This window comes from Physcomitrium patens, chromosome 16 (assembly GCF_059467195.1).
Source record: "Physcomitrium patens ecotype Gransden chromosome 16, ASM5946719v1, whole genome shotgun sequence".
NCBI classification, from domain to species: Eukaryota; Viridiplantae; Streptophyta; class Bryopsida; order Funariales; family Funariaceae; genus Physcomitrium; species Physcomitrium patens.
In genome coordinates, this window is record NC_143425.1 from 15599261 (window position 1) to 15610916 (window position 11656).

At 41.1% G+C, this 11656-nt stretch overlaps 2 protein-coding genes across 8 annotated transcripts; one reads left to right on the forward strand and one right to left on the reverse strand.

The window, feature by feature from the left end:
* The first annotated feature begins 215 nt into the window (after nucleotides 1-215).
* On the forward strand, nucleotides 216-2414 carry LOC112293067 (glucan endo-1,3-beta-glucosidase GV). 7 transcript variants are annotated; one of them, XM_024542121.3, is made up of 4 exons: nucleotides 216-263; nucleotides 492-651; nucleotides 793-990; nucleotides 1116-2414. In XM_024542121.3, exons 3-4 carry the CDS (start codon nucleotides 870-872, stop codon nucleotides 2243-2245), a joined length of 1251 nt encoding a protein of 416 aa, XP_024397889.1. In that variant the 5' UTR covers nucleotides 216-263; nucleotides 492-651; nucleotides 793-869; the 3' UTR covers nucleotides 2246-2414. The 7 variants fall into 7 exon arrangements, with proteins under 7 accessions (XP_024397889.1, XP_024397887.1, XP_024397891.1 ...); XM_024542119.3 differs by lacking the exon at nucleotides 216-263 and adding an exon at nucleotides 307-377; XM_024542123.3 differs by lacking the exon at nucleotides 216-263 and adding an exon at nucleotides 307-377 and having other exon boundaries at nucleotides 492-565.
* Nucleotides 2415-4101: 1687 nt separating this feature from the next.
* LOC112293556 (ferredoxin--nitrite reductase, chloroplastic) lies at nucleotides 4102-7467 on the reverse strand. The gene is made up of 4 exons (XM_024543114.3): nucleotides 7150-7467; nucleotides 6019-6590; nucleotides 5504-5858; nucleotides 4102-5374 (listed from the first exon to the last, which is right to left on the reverse strand). The coding sequence occupies exons 2-4, from the start codon at nucleotides 6464-6466 to the stop codon at nucleotides 4369-4371; spliced, it is 1809 nt and encodes a 602-aa protein (XP_024398882.1). The 5' UTR covers nucleotides 6467-6590; nucleotides 7150-7467; the 3' UTR covers nucleotides 4102-4368.
* Nucleotides 7468-11656: the final 4189 nt, after the last annotated feature.

An 11656-nucleotide genomic window follows, 5' to 3' on the forward strand; every position in this document is an offset into this window, starting at 1 on the left:
ATTTGAAAAATTGCTGTATATCTGAATTTAGCCAGCGGCCGAAAGGACGACGTGGGCAGGTCCACTTCAACGGCCCAGGACCGTTGACACGATCCCCACCGGAGTTGTTGACCCGGCACGGTATAACGGTTGGGGATAGTGTACGGAATATACTCATAACTGTATGTATTTATACATGTACATGTACAAATTGTGGTTCAAATGCCGGCTCATTTCCCGAAACGGTCACTTTCTAATGCAGGCTCAGAGCCCGGCCCCTTCAAGTGCGTAGCTGGGCCACTATCTATCCCCCATGCCCTTGTGCTCTCCATCCTCTGCGTCTTCTGCTCGTTCCTGAATTCCCTTCTTCTCTCCGCCACCTGCATTGTCTCCCTCATGTGCGTCGATTGCCGATTGTTGCTCACTCCGACTTGCGGTGTTTTTTAATGCTCCGTTCTGTATTTTGAAGCGCTGTCTTTTTTTTTTTTTGAATTTTGATTTTTGTGTGACAGCGCGTAGATTCCTCCAGGTGCTGGCGTCGCGTGCTGCGGTGTGGGTTGCGGAGGAGGTGGTTGCGATTTTGATGGTATGTTGTGCGTTTGGTTGAGATTGTCGAGCTGCGTGGGTCGAGATCTCGTCGTCTTCCTCTTGCCGAAGCAGGTTTATTGTGAGGTACATTTGTGATTATTTGTTAGTGTCACGGTTTCTCTTTCTATACATACATATATACACACACACACACACACACACACATATATATATATATATATATATATATATATTAGATCTTTGCGTGGTCTGTGGATTATCCAGATTATCTGATTCCGGGAAGTAAGGTCCTTGAGAGAGTGGATTAGGCTGAGCTCATTATTGGCAGCGGCGAGATAGAAATGAATCCACCACAAGGCGGCAGTAGCGCCAGCTCCTTGCCTCGATGGATGACGTTCGGTATCTGCTTGGTTTTGCTGTCTAGCACGTATCTCGTGCCAGTGTCCGCTACCTATCCTAATGGTACCATCTCACACTCTGATACCTCTCAAATTTCTGATTTTCTTCTAAATTCTGACACCTTCCCTTGCGTCTTGAACTGCACGCTCGCTCCGTGAATGCTGAACTTTTGTTCGTGTTTTCGGCAGAGAAACGCACGATAGGCATCAACTATGGTAGACTTGGCGACAATCTGCCCACCGCGAAAGAGACAGTGCAACTGATTAGGAATCTGGGGATAGGGAGAGTGCGAATCTTCGATCACGACGGGCCGACCATCAAGGCCTTCGCGGGGTCAGGGCTAGATTTCATAATCGGAATGGGGAACGATGAGATCCCTCCCCTCGCAAACGATCCCAGCGCCGCTGATGCGTGGGTGGCTGCCAACGTCGTCCCCTATTACCCGGCCACCAACATAGTCTACATCATGGTGGGTAACGAGCTCTTCGCCAACGCAGATCTCTCCGCAACCTGGCTCAAAGTCGTGCCGGCCATTCAGAACATCTACAAGAGCCTGATGAACCGGAACTTGTCGTCCATTCACGTCTCCACTGCAGCTGAGTTTGGCATTCTTACCAACTCCTTCCCTCCCTCCCAGGGGGTGTTCCGGTCGAACGTCGCAACTGACGTTATGATCCCATTGCTCAAACATTTGGATGCCACACACTCGTACCTCTTCGTCAATGTTTACCCCTACTTCGCATGGGCTGCGAACACCCAGTCCATCCCTTTAGACTACGCCCTGTTTTCTCGTAACAGCACATTGACGACGGATGGGAAAAACGAGTACACCAACCTTCTAGATGCTCAATTGGACGCAATGGCAGCGGCTATGGCTGGTGTGGGATACGGCAACGTGAGAATTGCCCTCAGTGAGACAGGGTGGCCCACTATTGGAGACTCTACAGAGGCTGGAGCAAACATCCACAATGCGAAGACTTACAACCAATGCTTGGTGAAGCACATTTTGAGCAATCCCACCAAGGGAACACCATTGAGGCCAGGCATCTTCATTCCCACCTTCATCTTTGCCTTATTCAACGAGAATGAGAAGCCTGGACCGACGACCGAGCGCAACTGGGGCCTCTTGTACCCGGATGGCAAACCCGTGTACCCGATTGACATCAAATCTTACAGCGAAACGGTGTCTGGATCTCCAGATGCAGGAACTGCTTCCCCAGGGGTTGCCGGACTTACTGGCAACAGATGTAACGGCAAGCCCAGCGTTCTCCCGATGGGTGCTTCATTTTTGGGATCTGTTTTCAATCTTAGGATCTAGAACCGTAGCTGTCCATCACACGAATAGTCCGTTGGATATATTGTACACTAGATTTGTATCACTCTTCCGCGTACTGGATCGTCATGGTAACATGACCCTTTCAATCCGAACCGTTCATTGGTGAAGAGCTCAAGCATTACGTCTAAAGGCTTCAACGTATTAACCTTCACACCTCTTTCCATATTCTAGTTCGATGTGACGGTGGTGGTTGTGACTGATTCTACTTTCCGTGACTAATTGATACTAACGTTGTCAGCTCTGCACGAAATATATTGAATCTGTTTCTCTTTACAACTATGCAAATGTCTGCAAATAAGGACCATACCATTACTATTCCTCGGATACGTTACCGGTGTTGTAAATTATCTCCGCTCTTATCTCAATGAATCAAAGCTCCGTCTCCTCGCGTACAAATGTCTTCAAATTCATACCCACCTCTGTGACCACTCTAACAGTGTCTATCATAAAATGGAATGAAACTTCTTCATAAGCTTTGCATCTTCCACCGTTTGTAAGATTGACATTCTACGAAGCTTTCATATGACCTTTACTTGATATCCAATTGCCGACAGAAAACAAGAAACTTAAATATGCGTACACAACTCATTTGGCATTATTGTGTATATTTAATGTTATTCAAAAGTAAAATGTACTCATTCATTAAAAGTCAGTTCTTTTCTATAGATTTGATTGTCAGTACAATGTACGTACCAATGTCTCAGAAAATTATATTTAGTATCTTAATTCTTGTGACAGTAAAATAAAATGCTTCGCGATAGGAGGTTATTTTATAACTTAAAACTCCATGAATTGAAATATAATCATAGTTTTTTGTTTTTATTAAATACTATGATATTTCTTGCTACAATGTTAATCCAAGATTATTTTAAAACTTATATTTTTGTACAAATTAAATCAATAAAATCCTACTGTTAATTAATAACTTTACTAAAACTCATTCAACACTGCTATGCCTTTTTACAATTATAATTTTTCAAAATAATATATAAAAAATTACTAGGTTATTGAGAAAATAATTTAAAAAATAATTAACAAAAAATTGACTAAGAATAAAATACTACAAACAATAAGATTAATTTTAGAATTTTTCTTTTAGCTAATAATAAAAATAATTAAATCCAAAAGTTTTTTCAGTTGCAGATAATAAATCCATATGGTAATAATTTAAATTGCAATAAATTAATGAACAATAATTAATGGCGTCCAATTTCTTTTTAACTTGATATTTTTCTCCTTACTCCCACTACCTCTTCTTGCTCTCCTCTCAAACCACAATTTTTCAGTAAAAACTTGTCTGTTTCAACTATTTATTCTTTTCTTTTCTAATTCAGCCACTTGTCTTCAACCCATTTTGCACCTTACATCATTTTGGCATTTCACATTCTTAAGTTGCCCATTTTAACCCTCTTTATTGTGGTTGACCCTCACTTCCACTTCAAACACATTACATCAATTTTACACTGTACTCCACTTCTCTTCACGCTTCCAATTTTGATTATTCAACAATAAATAACCAGTTATAGCAGGTTGCGTTCTGCACATGGAGCAAAGAGTTGCTATAAAAAACCTGTTTTCACGTCATTTAAGTAATTACACTCTTAATCTAACTTAATCAATTTCTCCACCTTATTTCTCCTTGCATCACTACAACTACAAAGTTTCCTGAAGTGTATCCTTCCACTTCTACCATCGCATGGCAAATATCTACCAGGTAGATGATTCGATATGCACGCAGCATTGAAATTTGCCTTACGGAGCCAGTTTCTAGCTCGGAGATCTGTCCGGGTGCAACAAGATCACATTTTCTAGTTTTGCAAGCACTTGCAAGAGTAAACATGATTCATGTGGGCACAGATTTGCCGAAACTTTATTGGAGAAGTGGGGATTAGCGACAGAGCTCATGCCCACCGACACTGACAATGTCACTGGAAGGCTGCACAAGACGAATGAATGGTCATCAATTTATAACCGGGTTTTACCCAGAGTTTCGTAACTGTGAATCGTGCTATTCGATAGATTGGTTTTACGTAAATTATACATCAGCGGTGTGTGTGTGTGTGTGACGAGTAGTGATTTTTTGTTACTATACCCAGATTTGCATCTCAAGGTTTCCTTTTAGCGCCGAAATGCTGGATCATCAGCTCTTGCACCACCGGAAGCAGCTTGGTGGCAGGCACACCAGGCACGACAAGCTCTCCCAAGTGAGAGTCGGAGCCGATGCGGCCTCCGAGGTAGATGTCGAACCCTTCAACGGGCTTTCGGTTTTCATCTCGAGCCATGGTGCCCATGAATCCGATATCCGCAACCTGGATTTGAGCGCATGTGTTGGGGCATCCCGTGAAGTGCAATCGGATCGGGCGAGTCGTTTCCATGGTGTCTTCGAGCTGCTGCGTGAGTTGCAGGGACAGGGCCTTCGTCTCCGCGATCGCTTGGCCGCAGAACTGGCTGCCAGTGCAGGCCACCAAGTTCGCCAACAAGGGGGTGGGATTCGGAGAGTATTTCTGCAAGAGGGGCTCCTGCATCAACTTGTCAATTTTCTCCGTCGGGATGTTGGGCAGAATCAGGTTCTGCTCCACAGTGATCCGGATCTCGCCGTTGCCGTACTCATCGGCAATGCGAGCCAGCTCGAACATCTCTGGAGCGTGCAAACGCCCGACCGGGACGTGAAGACCAACGTAGTTCAGCCCTGCTTGCTTCTGGGGGTTTACTCCGAAGAAGCTCCGGCGCTTCCACGACGGGTCTATCAGATCCTGTCCGGCTCGCCGGATAGTGCCGCTGGGCATGCGCCTTTCCACCTCGGCTCTGAACTCCTCGACTCCCATCTCATCGATCAACCACATCATGCGAGTCTTCTGTCGGTTGCCGCGAGTCCCGAGGTCTCGATAAGTCTCCAGAATTGCTTTGCACAACGGGACGACGTCGTCTGTCGGCACCCAAGCGTCCATCGGAATAGCTTCGGCGCACCGCTTTGAGCTGAAGAATCCTCCAACAAGAATGTTGAAACCGAAGACGCCGTTCTTGGTTGCGGGAACGTACGCAAGATCGTTGATGTGCGGATGTTCAAATAAGTCGTGCGTCCCGACCACGCACACGTTCCACTTCCGAGGTCTGCCGACGACAAAATAGGAGTTCAATATTCAAAGTTTTCAAATTCCAGCAAAGTTCCGCTCACATTGTTGGTTCAAGAGACAAGACGAACCTGCGATCGTTTGAGAGCGAATTGTACTCATCACTTACAAGTTGGTGATCTCAGTATTTCCTTTCCCTCTGTTGATGATGTAGTCGTTCAGCGCCTGACAGATAGGAATGGTGTCGACGATTTCGTCGGGGTCGATTCCAGCAAGAGGGTTACCGACCGCATTTCTTACATTGTCCATCCCGCTCTGCAGAGACGATAGGCCCACGGATTCCAGTCCTTTCAGAAGGGAGGGCACATCTTCGAGCATAATCCCACGAATTTGCCAGTTCTGTCTTGTCGTCAAATCTGCACACCCTTCCTTTCCGTATTTTGAGATGGTCTCGGCCAAAAACCTCGTCTGTGTACTGTTCGTGATTCCATTCGGAAGCTTGAACCGCATCATGAACCTTCCATCTGCAGACTCCCTCAACACTCGTTCCGTAAGACGCCATTTCCCAAGAGATCAATTACAATCCATCTGCAACTATTACTATGGAGGAACTAGTGCACGCAGCAGCTACTGTCCAGTTGAAAATCTCTGCCAACTTTTGAAGCACACAAGTTTTCTACTCACATTGATGTTTGCGGCGGTGGAAGAGACCCAACCACTTGAGTCTAACATCGATATCGTCCTTCCCAGGCTTCGAGCTGTCTAGCTCCGCGAACGGCGTCTTTGCAAGCTCCTCTATCTCGTTCTCTATGAAGAATTTCATCGGCTCTTTCCCAAGTTTGATCTTCTCTTGGGGGTTAATTCCTTGTCGGAATTCCTCTTTGAGAACGTAGTAGCCATCTCTTTCTTGCACTCGTGGAGTGAGACGGTCTGCAGCAACAGCGGGTGGAGAAACCGCGGCCTTAGCCTTGACCTCACGCTCCATGGAGACTCGAACGATACAATTTTCACTTTTCGTGGGTTTCCTTGCATCCTGGTTTAGTTTGGGCTGCAGTCGAGTGCCGCCTATAAAGTGGGTCGATGTGCTGATCAGCTCTCCCCTCCACATCTTTGTCTGCATTGCACCTTGCATTGCGCCTGGCGAATTTTACTTCAGTAAATTTCGCCTGCAATCCTCAACTTGCTTGAAATTCCAGCCTGAGCACGAGCAATTACAATTTTCCCAGTAACTATGCGACGATGTATCACTCCACTTCCTGAACACACAACCAACAACTTTGGGATCAAGGTAATATGATTCCTCCCTGGTCTCCTAACAAAAGTATTCCCGTAATCTATCCATCCTTAAACCACTACGTGATCATCCGTTGCGAGAAAAAGGAACTGTGGGAAGGCAAAGAAAAATCCTTCAACAATAATTCCAAACCATCAATTCAGCGACAGCAACAACATGAACCAGAACTTTCCTAAAAACCCCATGGACTTATTTCGCTGCAGTTAACGATCAAACGATGTCCATCAACTCTCTAATATGCAATTGGACCTATCCTCGGTGTAATCGCACCTTCTTCAAAACGTATGCAAATACCGAATCTCGCAGCTACCGACCGAAGACTACACAGGTCGTTGAATCACGAGGACCCTCCCCATCACCCCCACTTTGTCCAACAAGAACCTCGCACACTACAACCTCATTCATTCCCCGTCGTAATTTAAAATTTGCACGATCAGATCCCACGTGTAAAGCACACGCCAAAAACAAAAAACAAAAAAGCCCAGATTCAAAGCATCGAAAATCAAGCCTAGATGAACCACCTGTAAAATCCGTGGGAGCGAGAGAGTCGGTCCAGAAATGTGGACACCGAACTTGTGAGTGGGAGCAAGACAAGAGATGATGCAAAAGAGGGAGCGGAGCGGAGAAGATATGGAGAAGAGAGAGCGGGAGAGGAATAAAATTGAACAGAGATGGTGATGGTGGAAGAGAAGAGTACGATCGATGCGGAGCGTGGGGATGAACAGCAGATGCGGCGAAGCGATGACGAGAGAGAAACGGGGTCTTTTGGCTGCAACGAAGGCAACCCTTTCGTATGGCAAGTGTGAGAACTCGTCGCTGCAACCAGACATACAGTGGGAGAACTTGGCGATGCATGAACTGTTGTCGTTGCTCTGCTTAAACCTCCATTGGAACCCCACTCCCCCTGACGGTAAAAAAAAACTCATCCTGCGCAGACAAAAGATGAACCTGTGCATGAACTTCAACGCGTTGAATGCATCAGATCTCCGCAAAATTTTCTTCGAAATGTGGGTTTCAATCATGTAATATCCATTTTCATACATTGTGACTTAGTAGAGAGAATAAACCTTTGGGAACTTAACCCTCAGAACACTTTCCCCTGACTTTCCACTACGATTGTTCCTAGATTATGGTTCACAAAATTTGACTCGGAGTAAGATAATGTTTTGAAAAAACAGTTATGAGCATAATCGCTTTTAATAATTATTCACCCTGCTTCTGGTTGGGTGGTAACCTCACGAAACAAGTGCATGTGTTTGCATCTGAATGGATGTAAGCAGAGAAGGATGATCTAAATCTGGACCTGGTACGATTAGTCAACTGGTGGACTGAGATACTGCTTTATAGCTTTACATTAAGAATTTCACTGAGGTTCTGTTGGCTTGACCGGTGCCCCTTGGAAGAAACCCTAACTTTTCCTAGGGGCAAGCCCTAATTCAATTGAAACCCTAGCAGCTTGATTTCGATTGAAGCACGCGTCACAATTGAATATGGCACAAGTGGAAAGTCTCCCACTCTGACTCCCCGCCGCAGAAAAGTTGTGGATGCGAGGCAAAGAGCGCCTACTTTGGCTCCGGATTCATAATACTCACAGCCTCTCCATCATCGGTTAAGAACCTTTATGAGTAGAATATATAAATATATATTTTTTTCTGCTTTTGTGCACTGGGCATCATGTTCGTTGCGCTAGACGGAATTGACACGGCGTGCAACTGAATCCATAGCCTCTGTGGCCTTCACTAGATCAACACAAATCGTCAGGTGAGACGTTTCGGATAGCCAACTTTGAATCCATTTGAGGCTAGGCGAGAATGTAGGAATGGCAGTCGAATATCTTTGGTGGAAAGGAGGAGAGCATGTCTGCCAACGAACTGATTGTTATCACAAGTGTCTGCTGGAGCATTTTGTACCACAAACACTGCCTTAAATAACTTAATCTGTTGTAACTCAGGAAGAAGCTCACTAGTGAGTGCAGACTCCAGCACGTCAAACAACCTACCGCAAGAATTTGCTCTATTGGCTGCCTTAGTGCGCAATTTCTCGTCAACATTATGCATGGAAGTGTAGTTGATTTGGATTTCGTCTATTTGGTTTCTTTGTGCACAAACGTGTGCTCTTTTGCAAATTGTCACATTGGGATTCGGAGGTCCCTTGCATTAACACACACTTCCTTAGATAGCCAGCTTGTGCAAGGGGACCGAGGTAAGCGAAGATGGATGATACCTATTTGTGTTTGATCTGGAGAAAACCTGTTACGCACACAACGGGGAGGGAATAACAGCTCAAGCATGTCACTTGTTTTGCAGTGGGTAACCTACACTTTGACAGCGCTGCTTGTTCGCACAGCTTAACAGCATGTTCCTGACAGCTTACTTTCTCTCAGATCCAAAGACAACTCGATGTTAAGGAACCATTACACTACTGTAGCCCCACAGAATGAATCAGTGAAAAGAGTAGACAGGAAAGGGTGGCGGGATGCCACCGCTACAATGCAAAATCTAATGAGGTGCATGACATTGCAAATGTTTGAAAGTGTAAAAGGCTACAATATTAACAAAACAACAATTACGGGAATCTAACAAAGTTACTGACAGGTTCAAGCTGTAGAAGAAACAGAGTTACGGACAATTGAACCGGCATCGAGGTAATCTTCCACTGCGTCGCACTGTCGCTCGTGTTGTCCCACTACACCAAAAACATCTCAACAGCTGCAAAATTGTGAACTATCATTCTGATGCCATGTAACTACAAAATAGAACATGAGCCTCTGTACAATACTGTTTTTTGTCTTAAATCACCTGACCCAGATTTTGAATTACAATGCTTTTCACCCCAAAAATTGCCTTTAGATTACTACAGGTGGCCAGCAGATGCCAAACTCAATGATACATATTATCTCTTGTGAGATTTCTAGAATCTTGGACTTCCACTTGTGTAGGTAGGATTCCCTAGACACAAAACTGGAACAAACCTTAATAGTTGGAGTGATACCAACAACATGACCCGAAACAAAACCTTAATAGCTGAAGAGTGATACCAACAACATGAACTGGGACTTGGAACAAATTCTAACAGTTGAAGAGTGATACCAACAATATGAATTGAAAATTGGAACAAACCCTAATAGCTAAAGAGTGATACCAACAATATGAACCAAGAACTAAAACAAAACCTAATAGTTGAAGAGTGATATCAACAATATGAACCAAAAACTAGAACAAACCTTGAAGGTTGAAGAGTGATACCAATAGATGTGTGTTGTTACCAATACTTGCATGACCTTCAGGTTCCACAAGCTCAAGGTCACATTTGCATAAATCCTAATCCATTTTTGGTCATTCCATTTGACAATTGTACTTTAAATCAATAGTCAAAGAATGCAAGCAAATTTTTGTAGCCAATAAAAATCCATCTCTAAATTTACATTTAAATGTACAGAAATTAATTATTTATCTAAATAACTAAGAAGTCCTTGTATTCTAGGATATAGCTTAGTCTATGTCTAAACAAGATTTGAACAAACTTATCTACTAGCCTAGATAGGACAAAAACATTGTCCACAATATAAGTTTAAGCAACAATATATTCAATTGTTTTCTTAAGACTTGTAAACTTTCTTATTAGGACTTCAAACTTTTTTAATAGATGTTGGCTATAAGTAAGTTACATAAAAGAATCTTATTCTTGAGGTAGTAAAATCTAAGATTAAAATCATTTAATTAGTTAATAATACAAATAAAATAAATAAATAATAAATTTAAATAATAAATAGTTATTTTTTAATTTTTTAAAAATTATATAAATAAAATGTACTAAAAAAATTAAATTATTATAAAGTACATAAATATTAAAATAAAAAATTCATAAATGATTTTTTAAAATATATTTAAAATAAAAAATAAAAAATAAAAAATAAAATATTTTTAATTAAAATTTTATATTTTGATATGTAATTAAAATTTATTTTAAATAAAATTTATGTATAGATATAAGGTATACTTTAAGTTTGAATAAATATTAGTAATATTTTAAAATATATATATATATATATATATATATATATATATATATATGTAGTATCTATATTATAAATATTTTTGAAGTCCATAATTAATTAAGAATTTATTATATGCATATAATAATAATAATTATTAAAATATTATTATTAAATTTATCAAATACTGATTTTAATTAATAATTTTTTAGTTTTTAATTTTTTGAATATGAATTTATAAAAATGTATGAAATTTTATTATATTTAAAGAAAAAAAATTTATGATAAGATTTTTTTACATTAATATTAAGTAAAATATCAATTAATTTTACATAAAAAAATTTGCATAAAAAATTTATGATTTTTTTATATTTAAAAAAAATGAGATCTAATACAATATTGATAATATTAGATCTCATTTTTTATGTACACCTACCTACAAAAGTATTACTTGTTGAAAGAATCTATTCTTGCCTACAAATGATACTTGACAAAGTATCTCAAGTGCACAATGTCACATGAATAGGAAACAAAGAGATAAGATGTTATTACAAGGTCACCAAAATTAACAAACAAATAATAAGGTAGGAGGATATTTAAAGATTGGAGAAAATACAATAAGGTAGTTGAGAATTAGCACAATATTTAGTAGATCTTGGGTAGTAGTACTACAAGCTAAGATAGTGTTAAGCTAAAGGCCATGTGATTTTGAATGAATAATTAACAATTACTTACTTTCTTTTCTGATAATTGTGTATGCCATGTCTTATTTCACAAAGTCTTATCTCGTACTTGCTAGTAATTTCAAAAGCTTAAATAACATTTGGCGACTATGTTGGACAGCATTGGCTAACAAAACCTTAAAAGAATTAAATAGAAGATGATCACATAATCTACAAACAAAATAAATAAAGGAACCAAAGGAAGAGAAGATATAAGAAGATTTTAATCTTAGTTGACCTAAGTTTGGCAAACATAATCCAAGAGAGGCTACTACTATTTCCAAAAAGGTAATAGATATACTAAGTTGGCTA

Excerpts from the sequence above, each read along its gene's own strand:
- LOC112293067 (XM_024542121.3), top strand. The coding sequence starts at position 870 with ATGAATCCACCACAAGGCGGCAGTAGCGCCAGCTCCTTGCCTCGATGG. Across the intron at positions 991-1,115 it reads GTCCGCTACCTATCCTAATG|AGAAACGCACGATAGGCATC; the intron begins GTACCATCTCAC and ends TGTTTTCGGCAG.
- LOC112293556 (XM_024543114.3), bottom strand. The coding sequence starts at position 6,466 with ATGCAAGGTGCAATGCAGACAAAGATGTGGAGGGGAGAGCTGATCAGC. Across the intron at positions 5,859-6,018 it reads CCACCGCCGCAAACATCAAT|ATGGAAGGTTCATGATGCGG; the intron begins GTGAGTAGAAAA and ends GGGAGTCTGCAG. Across the intron at positions 5,375-5,503 it reads AATACTGAGATCACCAACTT|ACCTCGGAAGTGGAACGTGT; the intron begins GTAAGTGATGAG and ends TGTCGTCGGCAG.